Consider the following 18,516-nt stretch of genomic DNA (forward strand, 5'->3'; position numbering starts at 1 on the left):
AAACAAACAGCAATTCCTTTCTTGGGCATCCTCGGCTTGGCCACCAGAGTCCAGGGCCTCATCACTTCCTCCCTAATCCCATCTCCTGTTACATTCTGGTCTCTTTCCCAGCTGCAGTTCACCTCCAGGACACCCAATACCAACCTCACCTCTCAAGGAGTCACACCGTCCACTGCTACTATGCTCAGCATCCACCAGTAATGACCTCCAACCCAGGACTCAAGTGCAAACTTAGTTCCCATAACTCCCCAGCTCAGGCCCTGAAACCCAGAGAGTTGCTCTATTTCAAGTCTCCATACCGTTCTCTCAGGTCATGCCCAAGCTCTCCTCCCTCACCACTCTACCGTGAACTATTCATTCATTCTCTACAGTCCTTCTAGGCAGATGGTAGGTTGGATACAATTTCAACACAACTCCTTGTGTGCAGGTACACAAGGATTACCCTTAGAACTGATGCACAAAAGGAGCCTTACCTGTGCTGACTGTACTTCATGTTGTTGAAATCAGAAATGCTACGGCTACATTTCAGCCAAATAGATGAAACTAGAGCAGAGTAGTAAGTTCAAGACCAACTCCAAGGTGAATATTAAGTCCTCTCAATAATGCCAAATTCAAGGCACAAAGGTCCCACTTGAAGATCAAGTCATGTTCCATTAGGTTCTGCTTTAAGCTCACTGGCTTTATTTACAACATGACCACCAAAGGGTTAAATACGGCAGCTAACCACCATCAAGATTTTTTAAGTCTAACGAAGAGATAATGTTGGTAATTCACTAAAACTCTGCTACCACGAAGGCCATGGAGTTAGTGGGACACACTTTTCTCTTTGAGATCAGAAAGGGCAACATCCAGACATCAGCAGTGAGGAAATAATCTTAAAAGTCCATCTCTTCCACCTATCACTAGACCCGAAAAACCAAATCCATACATCTTCAGAACGGTATTAACCTAGACCAAGGCCACATTCAGATCACACTCAGCAGGACTCCAGCATTTGGAAAACAGGGTTTCTCTCTGTAGCTTTGGCACCTGTCCTGACTCTCTATAGACCAGGCTGGCCTTGAACTCACAGAGATCACCTGTCTCTGCCTCCTAATAGCTGGATTTAAAGGTGTGTGACACCCCTGCCCAGCTGCCATTTTCTTTGTAGAACCAATAGCTTACAACTTGGTCGGTACAAATCCGACCCTGGCTAGGACCCAATCAACAAGCTAGGAAACTGAAACTTTTACCATATTCCCCTTGAAAACTGCGTATCGTAAAAAGACAGAGAAAGCCAACCTCACTGGGAATCGGGCTCCGAGCAGGCAGTAGAGTTTGGCTTTTGCCCTCTACCCAGAGTTCTCTTCTTTAAACCATCCCATTCTTTCCCTTCCTGTGCTGCTGAGTGTCTATGGATCAATCAAACCAATATCAAACCAACATTAAACTGAATCCCTGATGCCCCGGGATCCTCGAGAAGCTGTATGCTAAACAACGTTTTCCAATGTCTACAAGTTACATAGGAATTTACTTCATAGTATGATCAAAGTGTTTCTCCTTACCTTAATGGGGTTATAAAAAACAGGCTTCAACCGACTAGTTATTAACACCTCAAAAATTCCAGGTGAAAACACGGACTAGTCTGCAAAGTCGAAGAAAAGCCTGCTCTCTGGTAAGTTGAAAGCAACAGTGTGTGATGTTTTACTGAATGCAAATTACTCAAATCCTTACAACTACATAATAAGCCAGCTACATTAAGCACTGAGATCGGGTGGGTTTGTTTGTTGCCCATTAGCCTGATGTTTCCTAGCAGAACACTGTTGAAGGTACTTATTTTAGTTTGTTTGTTTTAATTTTATTTATGTATTTTTACTCCAACCCTTTATGTCAAGTACTGTTTTGTTTTAATTTTACTTATGTATTTTTTTTCTTTCATACATGAGTACTCTATCTGCATGTATACCTGCATGCCAGAAAAGGGCATTAGATCCCATTACACACAGTTGTGAGCCACAATGTGGTTGCTGGCAATTGAACTCAGGACCTCGGAATAGTAGCCAGCTCACTTAACCACTGAGCCATCTCTCCAGCCCAGTCAGGTCATTTTTCCTGCCACCTTCTCTACTCATTATTCCCCCACTCTTACCCCTCACTCTGAGGCTAGATTTCTCATATTCCAAGACCTTAGCATCCTAAAAAGAAAACTTTCTAAAAACACTTTAGGATCATCCTCCCCCCCCCACACACCCCAATTTCTGTTTTCCAATAAAGTCTCCTTTTCCAAAAGGTATTTGGAATCGAAATGCATTGTTTCTGCTGAGCCTACAGAAATGGTTTGCAGGTTTCCTCACAGCCCTAACCCTGTGGAGGGCTCCACCACCAATCTAGAAAGGGAGCAGAGATGGCCGAGCTGTGATCCCCCCATCAGCAGGCAAGTCTGCAGTTCTGAATTTTCAATCTCCCCCTCCCAGTGTCCGCAACCGCAATGTGGAGGAGGACACGCATGGAGCAACTCAAACAGCAGGGAAGCACCCACTGCAGGGCTCTGGGCCCTCGTCAGCATTCTAAATGAGAACATTTCGGCAAGAGTCTGGCTGCACCCAGTAAGAAACACACCTTTATCCGACTGTAAAAGACAAATCAATGGCAAACCGTATGCATCACAGGGAAAAGGTGCTTTCCCCTGTGCCTGAGGACCAGAGTCCGAGCCTTAGAACTCACACAGTGGGAGAAGAGGACCAGCAAGTACAAATGAGGAAGCATGCATCATTCTTAAGAGAAAAAAAAGCCGGCAAACTTGGTTGAATTTAGGGATTTCAGACTTGGCAACTAGTTCTGAAGAAAGTACTGAATAGGGAAAAGAAAGAACTTCCCATCTAAAAGTTAAAAGGTAAGAATGAAGGATTTGGAGGAAAGGTTAACTAATAAGATGGGTTATCAAGTGGCATAGTAGCTTGATAGCTTATATAGTTACTACAAATAATTATGAGACCAGTAGGTGTGTGGACATGTTTATAAAATCCAGTTTTCTTTTTTAATACTTAGTATGTGTGTTGGTGTATACACATGCCCATAGCACACAGGTGGAGGTTAGAAGACAACTTATAAAAATCAGATCACCCTCCACTGTGAGGGTTCTAGAGACCCAGTGTGGGCCTTAGACTTGGTACCAAGTGACTTTACCTACTGACCCATCTTTTAAGCCAAGGATATTCACTTTTCCTCAATCGTACAGGAAGCACACTCTTTGGCTCTGCAGGCGTTAGGCAGAGTGATGGGTGGGCTGTGGAGGGAGCAACATGACTCCAGGTCCTTCCTGGGATCTGAGGACAACAAGAAAGTCCATGGGGACCCTACAGCGAGCCCCCAGTTACACACCCTGCAATGCGTTCCAAATGCTCAGGGATGGGTTCTGTCTAGTGTTCAAATATGGTTATCTGAAACAGAAAACGTAAGATTGATCCATTCCTTAAGAACGTGTCTGTCAGTGTGGCCACTGAAAGCGGAGAAGGCCGAGGAATAGAAACTAAGTGAAGGTTAAAGTTGTTGTGCAACCTCAGGTGTAGGAGAGACCCAGCCAATCACTTTACTTGGGGACGGGGGTCCCCAGAGGATATTTTTTACTTATAAAGATTGTGGGCGTGCTCCTGGCCGCCCCTTCTGCTTTCCTGTTCACCGTGGTTCTGTAAGTCTATTTCCCCATTAAAGCTGTATATGTTTTTACAATCTGTCTGCATTCATTTTACACCGATACTCAGGCATAAGAATCAGAGGCAACTTCAAGTAAATGGCAGCCACTTTTCCTCCTTAACAAGATCAACGCTAGAGGCTTCTGTGTGCCTCCCCGATGACTCCGGCTCAGTGGTCAGCTGGGCATCAATAGGAACTTGTGCCTGGGGCAGGCCTGGCCTGGCCAAGAATCAGCAGCACCCTGGAATTTATGAAGGGGCACAGTGTTTTCCTGCAGGCCACTTGCAGAGCAGGGAAGGGACTCCCTGGCCACCATAAGGAAAGGTGGATGGAAGCCACAGCTGGAGGTTCCTGGATGGGTTAGGATCACTCCCAAAGGAGCAGAGCACAACGCCTGCATAACAGGGCTAAGAATCCAGATGCAAGAGAGCTGGGAAAGATGATTTTCCCAAGACATCAGGCTCCCTGGCTTGAAAGATGCACTGAGCTGTTGCCCTCCAGTGTGTCCCTGTTTAGTTCCGAAGTCCTCGGCACTGAACTGCATGCTCGACCCCACGAAAGACCTGGGATCTGCGGAGAGCAAGCTAGCCCGTGGTGAAGGCGATGGACATGTTTTAGCTCCAGTTCAAGCTTCAGGAGCCAGAACAAGCAGAAACCACACAAGACAACATGGCTGCCGCAACACTGCCTGACTCGAGCTGCCTTGTCCAATTTTATCCGTCTCTGATTAGAAAGTGAGAAAAATCTCACAATTTAAAACCTCCCAAAAGATACAATTCAATATAAAGTAGCTTTGCAAAGTCAACCAAAAAAAAAAAAAAGCAAAAGAGCTTTTCCAGAAATTTACATATATTTTCAGTTCAACAGTAACATAAACATGAACTATTAAATAGTGGGTTCTTTGTTCCCCTAAAAGGAGATTCAGAACACAGAAAAGTCTGGTGGAAATAGACTTGTGCCCCAAAGCTTAAAGAAAACCTAACTTTTGTGCTAAGTCAGAATAGTGATACTAATAAGATCTCCCACTGCCTCCAGTCTGGATCTGGCTGGACCTACATGAGATGCATATGTCAGAGTCTGAGGCAGAAAGCTGTGTGTGAAGTGCTCTCGATTTCTTTTTTCACCCCTCGCTGCTCCGTGCCCTTTACTATCTGATTTTACGGCCTTTCCCATGGAGAGGGAGAACCTCTTTCTCTGCCTCCCCTGGGAGGCTGCCTGGTGTCTCTCGGCCCACTGTGTGTCAGGAGTGGTGCTGGGGCTCCTCTAGAAAGGCCTTTCCTGTTGTTGCTCCAGCTCCTGGAAGTCTGCCAAGCCATATGACCCGGGCTGAGGGGCAGCGGGGGAGGGGGACCAGCCTGGAACTAGTCACCTCTCCAGGGGCTGAGACACAGGGCTGGTCACAAGCATGGGTGAGCCTAGCTGAGACAGGCGAACTGTTCCACGTGCCCACTTGTCATCTCCAGCAGCACTCAAGGGCTTCTGCATAAGCCCAGGGTCAAGCCTACCCCACCTCCAAAAACACCACCTTTCTTCCAGGAACAACAGAAATAAAGCAATTTAATCATTTTCTAATTTTGCTGACAAATAGGTAGTGTTCAACTAACTAACTGAAAAGCGAATTTCAGAATTTACAATATGCTACAAAGTAAGAGCAGGGTCCTGATTTATCTTAAACTCTGAGTAAATCGTAATTATAAAGAATATTATGACTGCTTGTAGGGACACTGATACTCCCAGATTGAGGACTTCCTGAACGCTTCCGTCACCTACAACAAAGGGTATCATTTCCTAGGCTGACCGTACCTCTGGAGGATACAGATTAAAATGTTTAACTCTAAGAACCTAATATGGGTTCTAGAACACTCAGATGTTAGCCTGAAAGGAAGAGGGAATGATATCATCATCACTCCAGTCTGTCTTTATCAAATAAATAGCAATTTCCTTTCAGCTGAGTTGCTGGAACTCTGACCTTCATTTCCGCTAGAGAACAAAGTGTGTCTCCTTCGGTAAGAGCGAGGCGGAACAGTGAATGGTTGTTGAGTGGATCTTCTCAACCAAAAGACTAAAAACTGGCCTTACTTTTAGAGGACAATAAGCCTGACTGAGCGAAGGAAGGAAGCACTCACTGGCCCGCACCACAGGAAGGAATGGATACTGGACAGCTTTAAGGACTGTGGGGACACAGTATCACAGCCTGCTGATTTCATCCAGAGAAGGCTCTCAGGGACCCTGGCACTTGTACTGCCCCTTACCAGTAATGCCGCCCAAGAATCCATAGACATGTGGCTGAAATGCCTCCTGCAGGCTCTCTGTGTGACTGGAGAAACCAGCCCAGAGGTAATCTTTTACCGCCAGCATTGAAACCACTTTGTATGACTCCTGTGCAAACAAGAAGCCTAAGAAAATCCCGAGCCCCAGAGGACAGGAATATCTAGACAAGCTGGGGTCAGCAAGGGGCCCATGCAGCACCCTTTCCTAAGGTTGATGAAGATGAAGATGACGATGATGACGAAGGTGATGACAATGATGATGATGATGATGATAACCAACAAGCAACTTCAGTTAGTTCTACCCAGAGCCCACCAGAGCTGTCTGGACACCCAAGATTAAACTAGCTCAGAGGAAGTACAGCTTGAGTTAGCTTTAAATTCTGCTCTCTGGCTCATTATTGGTTTGCTCAGTGATTCAGTCAAACTAATACTGGGCACACTGCTGGTAGCTTTACACTGTCTTGGATGCTAGAAGAATGTAAAAGGCCAGCATTCAGCCGGGAAGGATGTAATGAGGCCAGATCTACGGGGATAGTGAAAAGTTGGACTGGCAGCTAGAAAGGCAGGTGGCCGCACAATGGGCGGGACAAACACAGTACCCCTCAAAGTTCAGACCCCTCAAACAATTTCCCCAGGAGGAATAAGGAAATTAGTTAAGCACACAAGGCAGGAATGTTGGGGAAGCACAGAGTTGGTAAGAAGGCCCTCTGAGGTACTCAAGTACCCAAGGAAATGCAGCCCAAGTGGTATTTTCTACAAACCAACCATAACCTAGTACTGCCCAAAGCTCCCAATCAACAATGACCTCGAGCACCTCCAATTTCCCCAAAGCCTTTCCAGGTGGATGCCCCTGCCAGGACGCAAACAAAGAGGATGAGATAAGAAGGGGAAATGTACCAGTGCAGGCCCTCTCACCCCACAACCCTACAAGAACACCAGCTGCAGGTCCACTTTGATCTTACAGGGAGCTGCTCTGTGTGTGGTCTATAAGGAAATGACTGAAAGGATGATTCTCTGAGCTCAGCTGGCGGGGTGCTGGCCTCGCAGGCTCTAACCAGAGTTCCAGCCTCAGCACCACACAAGCAGGGTGTGATGGGCTCACACACGTGACCACAACACTAAGGAGATTGAACCAGAAGAATTAAAAGCTCAGGACCAATCGGTAGACAGTGAGTTTGATATGGGCCTGTCTATATAAAAAGTTAAAAAGACTATTTTGTTATGCAATGTGAATAAATACTCCACAAACTGAGTACACACTCCTGCTCTCTTATCTTTCAGAATGATTTGCTGATGCATTTCACAGAAAGAAGGTAACATGAACAGCTGAATTCTAGGACCAATACCATTGGTTACATTTCACAGAAAGAAGGTAACATGAACAGCTGAATTCTAGGACCAATACCATTGGTTACATTCAGTTTTGTTCCTAGGGGAGAACATACAGGCGGCTAAAGTCAACCAGAGCGGGGAAAGCCTATTACACAGCAATGAGAGTCTCTGGCTATTGACCCAAGGATAGCAGTTAGATGTAGCTTTGCAGGGCCTGCTGCATGACCTGCTCTTTGGAGGTACTGGCCACGTGGGAGGATCAGATGAAAAGAACCCAAACCAACAGCAACTAACACCTGGTTGTAAGCCGGAGGGAGTTGAGAAAGGCTGACAGCGGTAGACAGGGAGGAATTCCTCCACGGTGGGGACAGAAGTAGAAGCGGCCCTAAAAGGCTGGGATATGGGACACAGAGGAGGGCAAGGGGTTTGAGGAGGGTGCACACGAACGCTGGTGCAGAAAGGTGTATGGCGTTAATGGGACAGAGAGCACACTGGCAAGGACCACTGAGAAGTGAGAACAGTCACACGCTCCCCTGCATCCTATTACAGGCATGACCACAGACAACATTAATGAAAGGTCATGAAAAGAAGACATGGCAAAAACCATTTGGAAGATCTAAGTGTGGCGAAACAGATTCAGATAGGGCACACTAGTGCTCAGGAATTCCTCGTGGAGGCTGCTGTAGTGATCAAGGTTTAATAGTGGTTAAGAGATGAGGACAACCTTGAGGGTGAAAATGGACAGGCACTCCCAGCAGAGTCAGGCCCGAGGCAGCCATCCTGCCTTCAAGACTGGCCCTCAGCTGGTGTCTCAGACCAAACTCAGAAGAAGGGCTCACCCTGTTTCATGTTTGTACAAAGCTCCTGGCTGATGCTTCACACTTGTATTTCTTTTCAAGACTCCGGAGTGCTGGTACATGCTAACGAGAGGGTGCCCCCCCATAAGTACTTGGCATACTGTCTCCACTGAATTCCCCTGATAAACAGTACTGAACATGGGGGGGGGGGGGAGAGTCACATAATTCAACAAGGGAAATTCAGCACATCTTGTGTGACTCCATGGTCACTTGGGAGGACTCTCAGCAGCTTGGCCTGGTGTCTTCCCTGCATGTGCTTGATTTATGCTGTGCCCTGTGACTACAATATGCCATGGCTGTGTGTATGGTGTGAGTCCTACTAGTGTGTCAAAGGACCTGATCTTAGGGTTCTCTGCCACCACAGGGGAAAGATCTATGTGGGACACGAATATGACTGAAATGACTTGTAACTGACCAAATAAGGAAGTAAAGAAAAGCCATGACGCAATGTCAGTTGTAAAAGTTTAAGAAAAAATTGCAATTGACTTCCAAATGCTAGTGCCTTATTTAGGGCAGGGAATTTTTTTATTTTTTACTTTATCTACACACACATGCACGCATAACACACACTTGCCCACACAGGGCAGAAATGTTTTGAGCTTTGTTGACATAAAGGGAGCTAAATAGGAACTCACAACTGCTAGCCCGGTGCCAGGCTCTATTCTAGGCGCCTTCCATCTATGTCATCAATCTGTCAGCGCGTCATAAAACCCCATGAGGTAGGTCCTACTACATCCATGCTTTGCAGCTGAGAAGACCATGATGCAAAGAGGTTAAGTAGCTCGTCTAAAGTCACGTGACTTGGAACCAAACTCTGGCACTTATCTCTGGAGCCTCTGTTCTTAATTACACTATAAAAAGAAACGATAGTCCCAGCGAGGGGTCTCTCTGGCACGGGAGAGTCCCCGCACTCACTGCCTGGCTCTCTTCCTGCCCTCTTCAGTTTATTTTATACCACAGACTAAAGAATCTACTTCTAGGCCTTGAATGACAATCAAGATACAGTCTCTAACACCCTGGACAAATGAACAGCTTCCAGCTGTTACACATTTTCCTTTTAGGCATTTTACTTTAAAAACAACAACAACACAGGTTTAGAGTCAGTTCCCATAAACAATAAGGAAATATATAAATTTCCCTACAAACTGTCTTAATATGCTTATAAGTATTCAAAAACAGTTTGGAGACATAGCTCGGTTGGTAGAGTTCTTAGCCAAACGTGCTCAAAACCTTGGGTTTGTTCCCTAGCACAACATAAACCTGGCTTGGTGGCACAGGAGAGAACAGGTTCCTCAGCTACATGGTGAGCCGAAGGCCAGCCTGGGCTCCATGAGACTCTATCTCAAGCAAAGTGTTTAAGAGGCAAAAATACTAAAAGAGCTAGTGGATGAAAAAGGGAAAATGCTAAAAAATATATAAAAGTTGGGTTTGGGGTTTGTTTCATTTGAGGGCTTTTTGGGTTTTTTTTCTTTTTCTAAAATCAGTTTACACACAGCACCTGAAAACACAGATCTGTCACTGTTTGACATAAGCCAAAGAAAACCGAGATTCCTGCAGAAATCAATATTGGGCTTGCAGGCCGTGGGTGCAATAGCAGACAGGGTTCATCTCCAACCTTGTCAAAAGTGAAGTCGGCCGGGCGGTGGTGGCGCACGCCTTTAATCCCAGCACTCGGGAGGCAGAGGCAGGCGATCTCTGTGAGTTCGAGGCCAGCCTGGTCTACAAGAGCTAGTTCCAAGACAGGAACCAAAAAGCTACGGAGAAACCCTGTCTCGAAAATAAAAAAATTAAAAAAAAAAAAGTAAAGACAGCGGGTCTGCAGCCCTCACTTCACTAAGAAAGCTTTGTAACAAGAGTTCCCTGCTTTGAAAACTTCTTGTGTGACCCTCTGACTACGTTTCTGTGCCATCCTAGCAGAAACAGCCTCCTGCTAGGGAACCAGCCCCCTGCCTCACCAATTCAGCTCTGCCCTGCAGGCAATCTCAGCTTCCAGTGGCCTCCCCCTCCAGAGTAACTGCTTGGACTCCAGCTTTCTTTTTCCTTTTTTTTTTTTAAAAACTAATTTTATTGAGCTCATCTTTTTTCTCTGCTCCCCTCCCTGCCTCTCCCCTTCAACCTTCTCCCCTGGTCCCCATGCTCCCAATTTACTCAGGAGATCTTGTCTTTTCCTACTTCCCTAGTAGATTAGATCTATGTCAGTCTCTCTTAGGGTCCTCATTATTGTGTAGTTTCTCTGGGTTTGTGATTTGTAGGCTGGTTTTTTTTGCTTTATGTTTAAAAACCACGTATGAGTGAGTACATGTGATAATTGTCTTTCTATATCTCTGACTCCAATTCTTAAATTTAGCACTGAGCATCATTTGATGGAGGTCTTTGTTTAATTTCCTCAACAGGAAGACAGTTACTTTACTGACTCACTGCTCAAATAATTCTTAGTTTGAAAGTTTCGGACCCCAATTAAGCCTTATTATCCACATTGACTTAATAATAGTCTTCTGAGGATAGATTATATTCAGCTGCTATGTTAGTCTGATTTTATTCGAAAGGAGATAAGTGTTATGCTTTGAATGCTTGTGTGTGTGTGTCTGTCTGTCTGCCTGTCTGTCTGTGTGGTGTAGACATGTGAGTGTGCACGACCCACCTGTCTGTGTGCCAACTAGGAGTTAGAGGAACACACAGTCATACCTGTCTTCTTATGTGGGTGTTAGAGATTTGAACTCAGATCCTCATGCTTGCAGAGCAAGCACTCCTACACACTCCCCAGCTCATAGTTTAGTATCTTAAATGTCCCCAAAAATACGTGCTAAAAAGCTTAGACCCCAACCAGGGATGTTATTAGAGGCTGGGGAAACCTTAGGATGTGGGTGGAGGAAGCAACTGGAGTTGGAGGTGGACCCTTGAAGAGCATATTGGGACCCTAGCCCTTGCTCTGTTTTAGCTTCCTGTCCGCAACGGATGCTTGCATGCCAGAAGAGGGCACCAGATCTCATTATAGATGGCTGTGAGCCACCATGTGGTCGCTGGGAATTGAACTCAGGACCTCTGGAACAATAGTCAGTTGATGGAGGTGGGTCTTGTATCTTATCTGTTGCTTTCATTGGTTAATTAATAAAGAAACTGCTGGCCCTCTGATAGGGTAGAATTTAGATAGGCGGAGTAAACAGAACAGAATGCTGGGAGAAAGAATCCGAGTCAGAGTCACCATGATTCTCCCACCGGACACAGTCGCAGGTTAAGATCCTCCCTGGTAAGACACCTCGTGGTGTTACAGGGATTATTAGAAATGGGTTAGATCAATATGTAAGAGCTAGCCAATAAGAGGCTGAAACTAATGGGCCAGGCAGTGTTTAAAAGAATACAGTTTCTGTGTAATTATTTCGGGTATAAAGCTAGCCGTGCGGGCGGCCGGGTGCCAGGAACGTAGCCCCGCCGCTCTTATTTCAACAGTCAGTACTCTTAACCTCTGAGCCATCTCTCCAGCCCCCATGTCAGGTATTCTGTCACAGTGACAGGGCATTTGTTAGGATATAAGTATCTGTAAAATAGCTCCAGAGAAACATACTCTCCCTGCTGAGAAAGAGGAGGAGGGCTAGGGGGGTGGCTCGACAGTTAAGAGCATACACCAAGGACCTGAGTTTGGTTCCCAGAGTAGCTCCAGCAGCATAGATTCCAGCACTGTCTTCTGAGCTGCAAGGGCACCTGTGCCCAGTGAACAGATCCACACGTACACAAAATTTAAAAACAATTTTTAAAGGGGGGGGGGGTGAAGCGCATTCTTCTCTGATGACTGACGCATAACCCCTTCCTTTCTTGCACGGCACGAGTGCTTTGAGTGTGGTCCTTGGATTCGCAACATCCCTCAGAGACTTGCCAGAAATGCTAGCTCTCTCTGGCCCCCACACCCACCAGGTCAACTTCCTCACCAGAATCTCCAAGGGTGAGGCCCAGGAGTCACTGGTTCACAAGAGCTCCAAGTGATTCCAGCAAACACTCAAGTTTGAGAGCCACTCTCTCTAGAGCAGAAAGACTCGTGACTGGGCTCTTGTGTACCACAGGATGTTGAGCAGTCACCCTGGCATTGAAGGATGCTGAGCTGTGGGCCTGGCACAGCCCCATTTACCAAAGTATCTTTTGCCTTGCAACCCAAAGTGAATACAGACAGTTTCCAGTGTTCCCCGGGGGCCAGCACTGATGGTGGAACTGCTGGCACAGACTTTGGAAAAGTGGGCCCTGACTTTAGGAAGCCCCTTGATTCTTTAGCTTTTCCTTTCAGGACATCCTCGTTCTCTGTGGTTTTTATGTAATAAATTAACTTCAGCTGGATCCTGCTATAAATATTCAAAGTTACTTTCCTAAGCAGATTTGGGGCAGTACACACCTACAATCCCTGTACTCAGGGGGGCTGTTCTGGGCCAGCCTGAGCTATGCAGTGGGGCCCTGTCTCAAAAATTAAAAATACATGACCACAGCCCTAGCAATAAGGGGTGGAGGCAGGAGAATTAGGAGTTCAAGACCACGCTGAGCTGCACAGTATATTCAAGGCTAGCATGGGTTACAGGAACTCCTGAGTAAAAACCGGGTGTTGAGAAAGCTCAGCCTGTCTGCCACAGGCACACGGTGACATGCATTCATGCATGTTTATCCACGCATTATTTACACACACTAATAGATACCACACACAGAGGTCTACACAACATTACTTTGTGAGCATTAAGGCACAAGTTGCAAAGTTGCGCTAAAAAGGTATAAGCCGTTTTTTTTTTTTTTAAATCCTGAAAAGTAGTAAAAAGGAAGGCTCACTGATCAAGGCAGAAGGTGAATCCTGTCCTTTTGCAGTTGCTGCTGGTGTACTACATCGCTGACTGATACAGCCTGGACTTGGTTTCTTCTAATGCACAGAGGTGGATTACAGGAAGAACTTGGGCTGGAAGGGGCAGAACTGGATTCAGGTCTCAGCCCCATTACTCAGTAGCTTTGCCGTCTTGGTGATTACTTAAGGGTGGCTAGTGCCTCGGTTTTCTGACCTGCCTGTCAAATGGCCATCAGAATATGGTATGTTCTATTACCTTATGTTCCAGAATACTCTTGGCAGGACCTGACAAAGCATCCTTACCTCTGCTGCTTAAGCAGTAAAACAGACAAATATTCACACTGCATGAGATAAAGAAAGATTGCAAGCGAATGTGCTTTGAGAAAACTTCCATACACAGGCACTTCTGACTTTGAAAGGGTATTGTGTTTTGGAACTGTTGATCAGAGAAATGGACTGCACTGTTCTCATGGGGAATATGAGCTTAGGTTGATGATACACATACCCACACACATACACAGCCCAATTTTGCATTGTATAGAAGGGACTTTCTAAAGGTTAACTATTGCCATTTCGAAAGAAAAAAATCTCAATCACGCAATTTGCTTGTTTTGAACTCCACTTTAGAGTTTGTCCCTGCATGCAAAATAAAATCCAGTTCCTAAGAGTCACACCAAAATTCTTTTCCCAAACTGGACACAGCCCTTTCCTGCCACGGCCTCCCATACACCTTCTGCTCTGGTCACTTTAAAACATCTCACTACCACTTCACACTCCCTTCTGTCCTTTCGCCCTGCTGGGAACCAGGATATGCATCCTCCCTTCAACAAACCACTCCTTCATCCATGAGGCCCTCTCCTAAGGATGGTTCTTGAACCCAGGCCAAGTTTCCTCCTTCTATGTCTCCAGCATCTGGGGAGCAGAGTACGAAGGGCCACGTCCTCAGTAAGCCACTCGGCACTTGGAAAGAGCTATCTTAATGTCAGCTGACTTTACAGTTACGGTAGAGACGAATGAACAGGCATGTCTGACGTATTCTTAGATGAATACGGGAAGCCAAGATTCTAAGTCTTTAGACATACGTAAACTGGACTTCAATGAGTCAAGGGCCATAAAGAGCAATAAATCAGAAGTTATATGAGTATAGGTACAGTGGCTTTTGATCCTTCTCTCATCCCCAGGATTTAGATACAGTATTCCTGAATGGAATGAATGAATGAATGAATTGTGGTACCTACAAAAAAGGCTTAACATACACATCAGAAACATTCAGGAGCAAGCCAGCTCCTTGGTGGTCTAGTCATTTGCCTGAATCCTGCAGGGCAGTTGAGCAGGAGGTTAAAAAAAAAAAAAATGAGCTGATCAAGACTCCTCTGAACATCTGAGTCCCAGAGGAGCTTAGCAATCACTTTCCATAAAATCTTTATTAGCACCGTTCCTACCCAAGTAATCTCAGATATTCGGCAATTTACCCAACATGCATGAGTCACAAATAAAATATTTCACTGAATAAAGCCTGCTGACTTTAATAAACTGTTGTCTGCACTCCTGTCCGTATCATGTAAATACCATTATTCTGCCCTTTGCCTTGTACGTCCCCTTCTCTCTCACCCCATGTTCCCACTCTCCAGACACCGTTTCTGTTTCATGGGATCCTACCAGTCCAGTCCCGTAAGGTCAGCTGCCAGCAAACTGGAGGGAAAATAGCTCACTGCCTGCGGGAAAGCCCTAACTAAGCTCATTCAAAAGCCAAACAGAAAGGTCCAGTAGGAGCTAGGGGCATCAAGTTTCCTTTTCCCTTTAAGAGCAGGCCCTCAAATTCACTCACTTCTAAAGGTGTAAGAACAAAAGGCTGGCCTCTGCCTCCAGCTTTCAGAGAACAGGAGAATATTCTCGCCAAAGCCTTTCCAGTTTGGGCCCATCGCTGCTTAAGACTATGGAAACCGGTTCCCTCAACTGTGGTTTAAACCTTTCAGGTTCCAAACTTGCTACACTTGTAAAGCAAGGGCGATTTCTCCAGGCACTTGACAGTGCCCTGAATACCTGAGGCCAGAAGACAGGCCCTGGCTTCCATTCCTGGCTTCCTCTGCTTCTCCTTGACTCGGAGAAACTAGTTACACCTCTGGGGCTTCAGTTCCCTCTTGGATAAAATGAAATCACTAGAGCAAATGAATCTTTTCCAAAGTAGGGTGACCGGCAAAACACAGGAACGCTGGTAACACAGATTGTTTTAGCCCTATGATAAATGATATTATTTCTTACTTTTGGAGATAAATCACTCGTCAATAATATTACTTGTAAATACATTTTCCTTTTAAAATAAGTGTGTCTTCTTTTTAAAGAATGAATAGTTTTTATTTAAAAATTGAAAACTATTTGGTCAATTATGGGTTCAGATAGTTCTAGCAGCTGAGGTTAAAAAGAACATTAAATGGTAACCCCCACCACCACCCCAACCTCAACTCCAAACAAACTGGAAGTTGGTCCCTGGAGTTCGTTTAAAGAATAAACACCCTCACCAGGTTCCAATGTAATCAGCCACTAGAGCTCTGGGACTTGGAACGGGCCCAGGAGAATCCAGAAACTCTGAAGCACCCGGTGAACCTCCCATCAGGAAGACACAAGAGGCAAAGGTCTGAGGTTGGACCAGCACCAAGGGACAGGGTTTGGGCGGCAGGGGGGTGGGGAGTGGAGCAAAGGCTGGGCTAGAAGACCACTGGCATCTCAGAGTTGCAGGGGCGCACTGGGAAGACAGGACGGGAGGCCTGGTAGGGGGAGCAAAGGGGAGCAATCTGGAGGGGTCCTGAACTCTTGGGCTGGAGAGGCCCTGTGAGGCGGGGGTCCCAGGATGGAGGGGCGATGAGCTGGATGGGCCCTGGGGCTCAGGTCCCTCCCGGGCTGGAGGGGAACAGTGAGACAGATCCGACTAGAGAAGAGCTGTGGGTGTGTATAGTGGCCCTAGGGGGTGCTGTAGGACGGGGTCCCGGGATGGAAAGGGTTCTGTGGGTCGGGGTCCCGTGATAGAGAGGGGGCCGCTGTGGAACCAGGTCCTAGACTGAAAGAGCGCTAGGGGCAGGTCGGGGCTGAAGGAGCCTGTTTGGGGTTCCCAGGAGTGAAGGCGCGCGGCGGGGGAGCGGTCCCCGGACTGGAGGAGTAAGACAGAACCGCCTGGCGGCACCGGGTTCTCTGCGGACTGCAGAGACGCGGGAGAGACCGGCGGCCGCTCGGCCCGGGGTGACCACAGGAGGGGAGGCAGAGCCGCGGACCCCCACGGTCCCCACGGTCCCCACGCCTCGTGGCCGCCCCCATCACGCGCCCCGGCCCCCGCGCGCTCCGGGACCCTACCTGTCCTCGCTAGCGGTGATCACGCCGTCCTCCTTGGGGATGAGCAGCGCGGCCGTGACGGCGTCCTGGTGGCCCTCGATCTTGCTCAGCAGCACCGGGCGGCTGCTCTGCGGCCTGGAGTGGATCTCGGCCGCCATGTTCGCGCCGCGGCCTCCCCCGGGGGCGGCCCATCAGCTGACCGCCGGGCGGGGACGCGCCGGTTGCTTGGGGCAACCGGGCCGCGTGTGCGCCACGCCGCCGTAAGCTCGCGAGCGCCGCCGCAGCTTTTCCCGTATTGCCTGGGAAAGCCGCGCAGACGTAGTTCTGTGACCTGGGAGAGAACCCCAGAAAAGCCAGGGCTTTGGCGAACGTTAAAAAGAGCCAGATCATTCTCCCGGAAACAGATTCAGCTGAGCCGTAGCAGAGCTTAGGCGCCTGCCCCTCAAACAACACCACACTGCTTCTATCCTACGAAGAAGCCATTGTTTGAAAGTCAGACACACCCCGTTTGTAGGCATGTTAAAAAGTGAGAAATTGGTGCGTCTTAGAATACTTGAGCTGCTGTAGATGGCATGGGATGGTGAACGCATCCCGGTTTTCTTTACACGGATTAACTCAGTACTGGAGGTGATGAATGTTTTTGTCTCAAAACTGAACCACAGAAAGACCACTCTGTGCTTAACGTGCCGTAGCTATGAGAAAAACACAAGCAGCCCTAACCTGGGTGCTGGGCCTGATACCATCATCGGAGTGCTCATAGCACGTGCCGGGTAAAGAAAGATACAGCATAATTCTGCTTGATGACCATTAACGTTGTGCGAACTACAGTGCTGAACACTCCTGTCGGGGAGAAGGTGATCACTACTTTTCCTCCAATTACAGCTTTCTCCTTCAGATAGTCTTGATCCATCTAGTTAAGATGTGAGAATAAACAATGTTGTGACCCGTCCCCCTTCCTGCCAACTTCCTGTTCAGAGGAAAACTCTCTTTCCTTAAACCTTCCCCAAATCTAACAGCGACCTGTATCCGTCCTACCGTTGCCCTTTTCTGACTCCCTTTTACCCAGATGCCCAATGACTCCCTTACCATGAGGCACCTCTGCCAACCTCACTTGGTTTTTTTTTTTTGTTTTTGTTTTGTTTTTGTTTGTTTGGTTTTTGGTTTTTCGAGACAGGGTTTCTCTGTGGTTTTGAAGCCTGTCCTGGAACTAGCTCTTGTAGACCAGGCTGGTCTCGAACTCACAGAGATCCTATGCATATTCCTAGTGGGTTTTGGCTGGAGGACACAGATAGTAAGTTTAAAGGTCCATAAACCGAAGTACTGCACTAGAACTAGGCTGTGCGCTCACAAACCATAAGCCAAGTAATCCTTCCCTTCCTTCAGTTGCTTTTTATCTGGTAGTCTGTGTCACAGCAGGGAAAAAAACATAACTAATTCAGTAGGAGTGAAAGACCTGGATAAATCCAGACCCACCCCTCCACCCCCCCACCCCTCTCCACCCCCCCCACCCCTCCCCACCCCCCCCACCCCTCCCCACCCCACCCCACCCCCGGCAGGAAAAAATAGAGCCAAAAATCTAAGCAGGGAGAAAAGAATCAGAAATCTCGGATTAGCCAGTTCAGTTTCAGGAACTAGCTGAAGATAAAGTTAGATTGTAATCTTGAGACTAATCTTGAGAAACAGGGAGTTTCCCCCTTGTGATTATCATTGGTTTTTTGGGAATACTGTGTTTCAGGAACTACCTGATTATGACCTTGAGAGTGATCTTGAGAGGCAGGGAGTTGCCCCCTTGTGGTCCTCACTGGTATTTTCGGAATTTTCTGTGACACCCACCCTGCCCCTTTTGGAATACTGGGCTGTGGTTTCTTCCTATAAAAACCCCTTCTCCAGGTCACTCAGGGTGGAACTTTTCCCCTGTGTGGGTTATGAGTCTCGGCCCCAGTCGATTAAACCTTGTGTGATTGCAGCAAGGACGGTCTCTCGTGAGTTACTCGGCGGGGGTGGGGGGTGGGGGGGGGGTGGGGGGGGGTGGTCGTGTTATCCCGAGACTTGAGTGAGAGTCTTCCCACACTGGGGGTCTTTCAGGAGAATGCTTACTTAGCGTGTACCAGGACCTGAGTGTGGGATGGCAGTTTCTTCTGAGGTAAAAAGCATCCATCTGCCAGGAACTCTGAGTAAAACGAGATATTTACAGGGAGGTAAAACAGGGTAGCGTATGGGAAGGGGGAAACACTGTAGTAGATAGGCAAGC

The 18,516-nt window shown here is 47.2% G+C and overlaps 1 protein-coding gene across 1 annotated transcript in view; it reads right to left on the reverse strand.

The window, feature by feature from the left end:
* The window catches only part of Wdfy1 (WD repeat and FYVE domain containing 1), a 46,285-nt gene extending 29,809 nt beyond the window's left edge, over window positions 1–16,476 (reverse strand). The window contains exon 1 of the mRNA XM_075952171.1: window positions 16,287–16,476. Within this exon, the coding sequence (XP_075808286.1) occupies window positions 16,287–16,423 (137 nt within the window). The 5' untranslated portion in view covers window positions 16,424–16,476. The remainder of the gene's footprint in view (window positions 1–16,286) is intronic.
* Between the last annotated feature and the right edge of the window lie 2,040 nt (window positions 16,477–18,516).

The sequence above is a fragment of the Microtus pennsylvanicus genome, chromosome 17, assembly GCF_037038515.1.
Source record: "Microtus pennsylvanicus isolate mMicPen1 chromosome 17, mMicPen1.hap1, whole genome shotgun sequence".
In the NCBI taxonomy this organism is placed as follows: Eukaryota; Metazoa; Chordata; class Mammalia; order Rodentia; family Cricetidae; genus Microtus; species Microtus pennsylvanicus.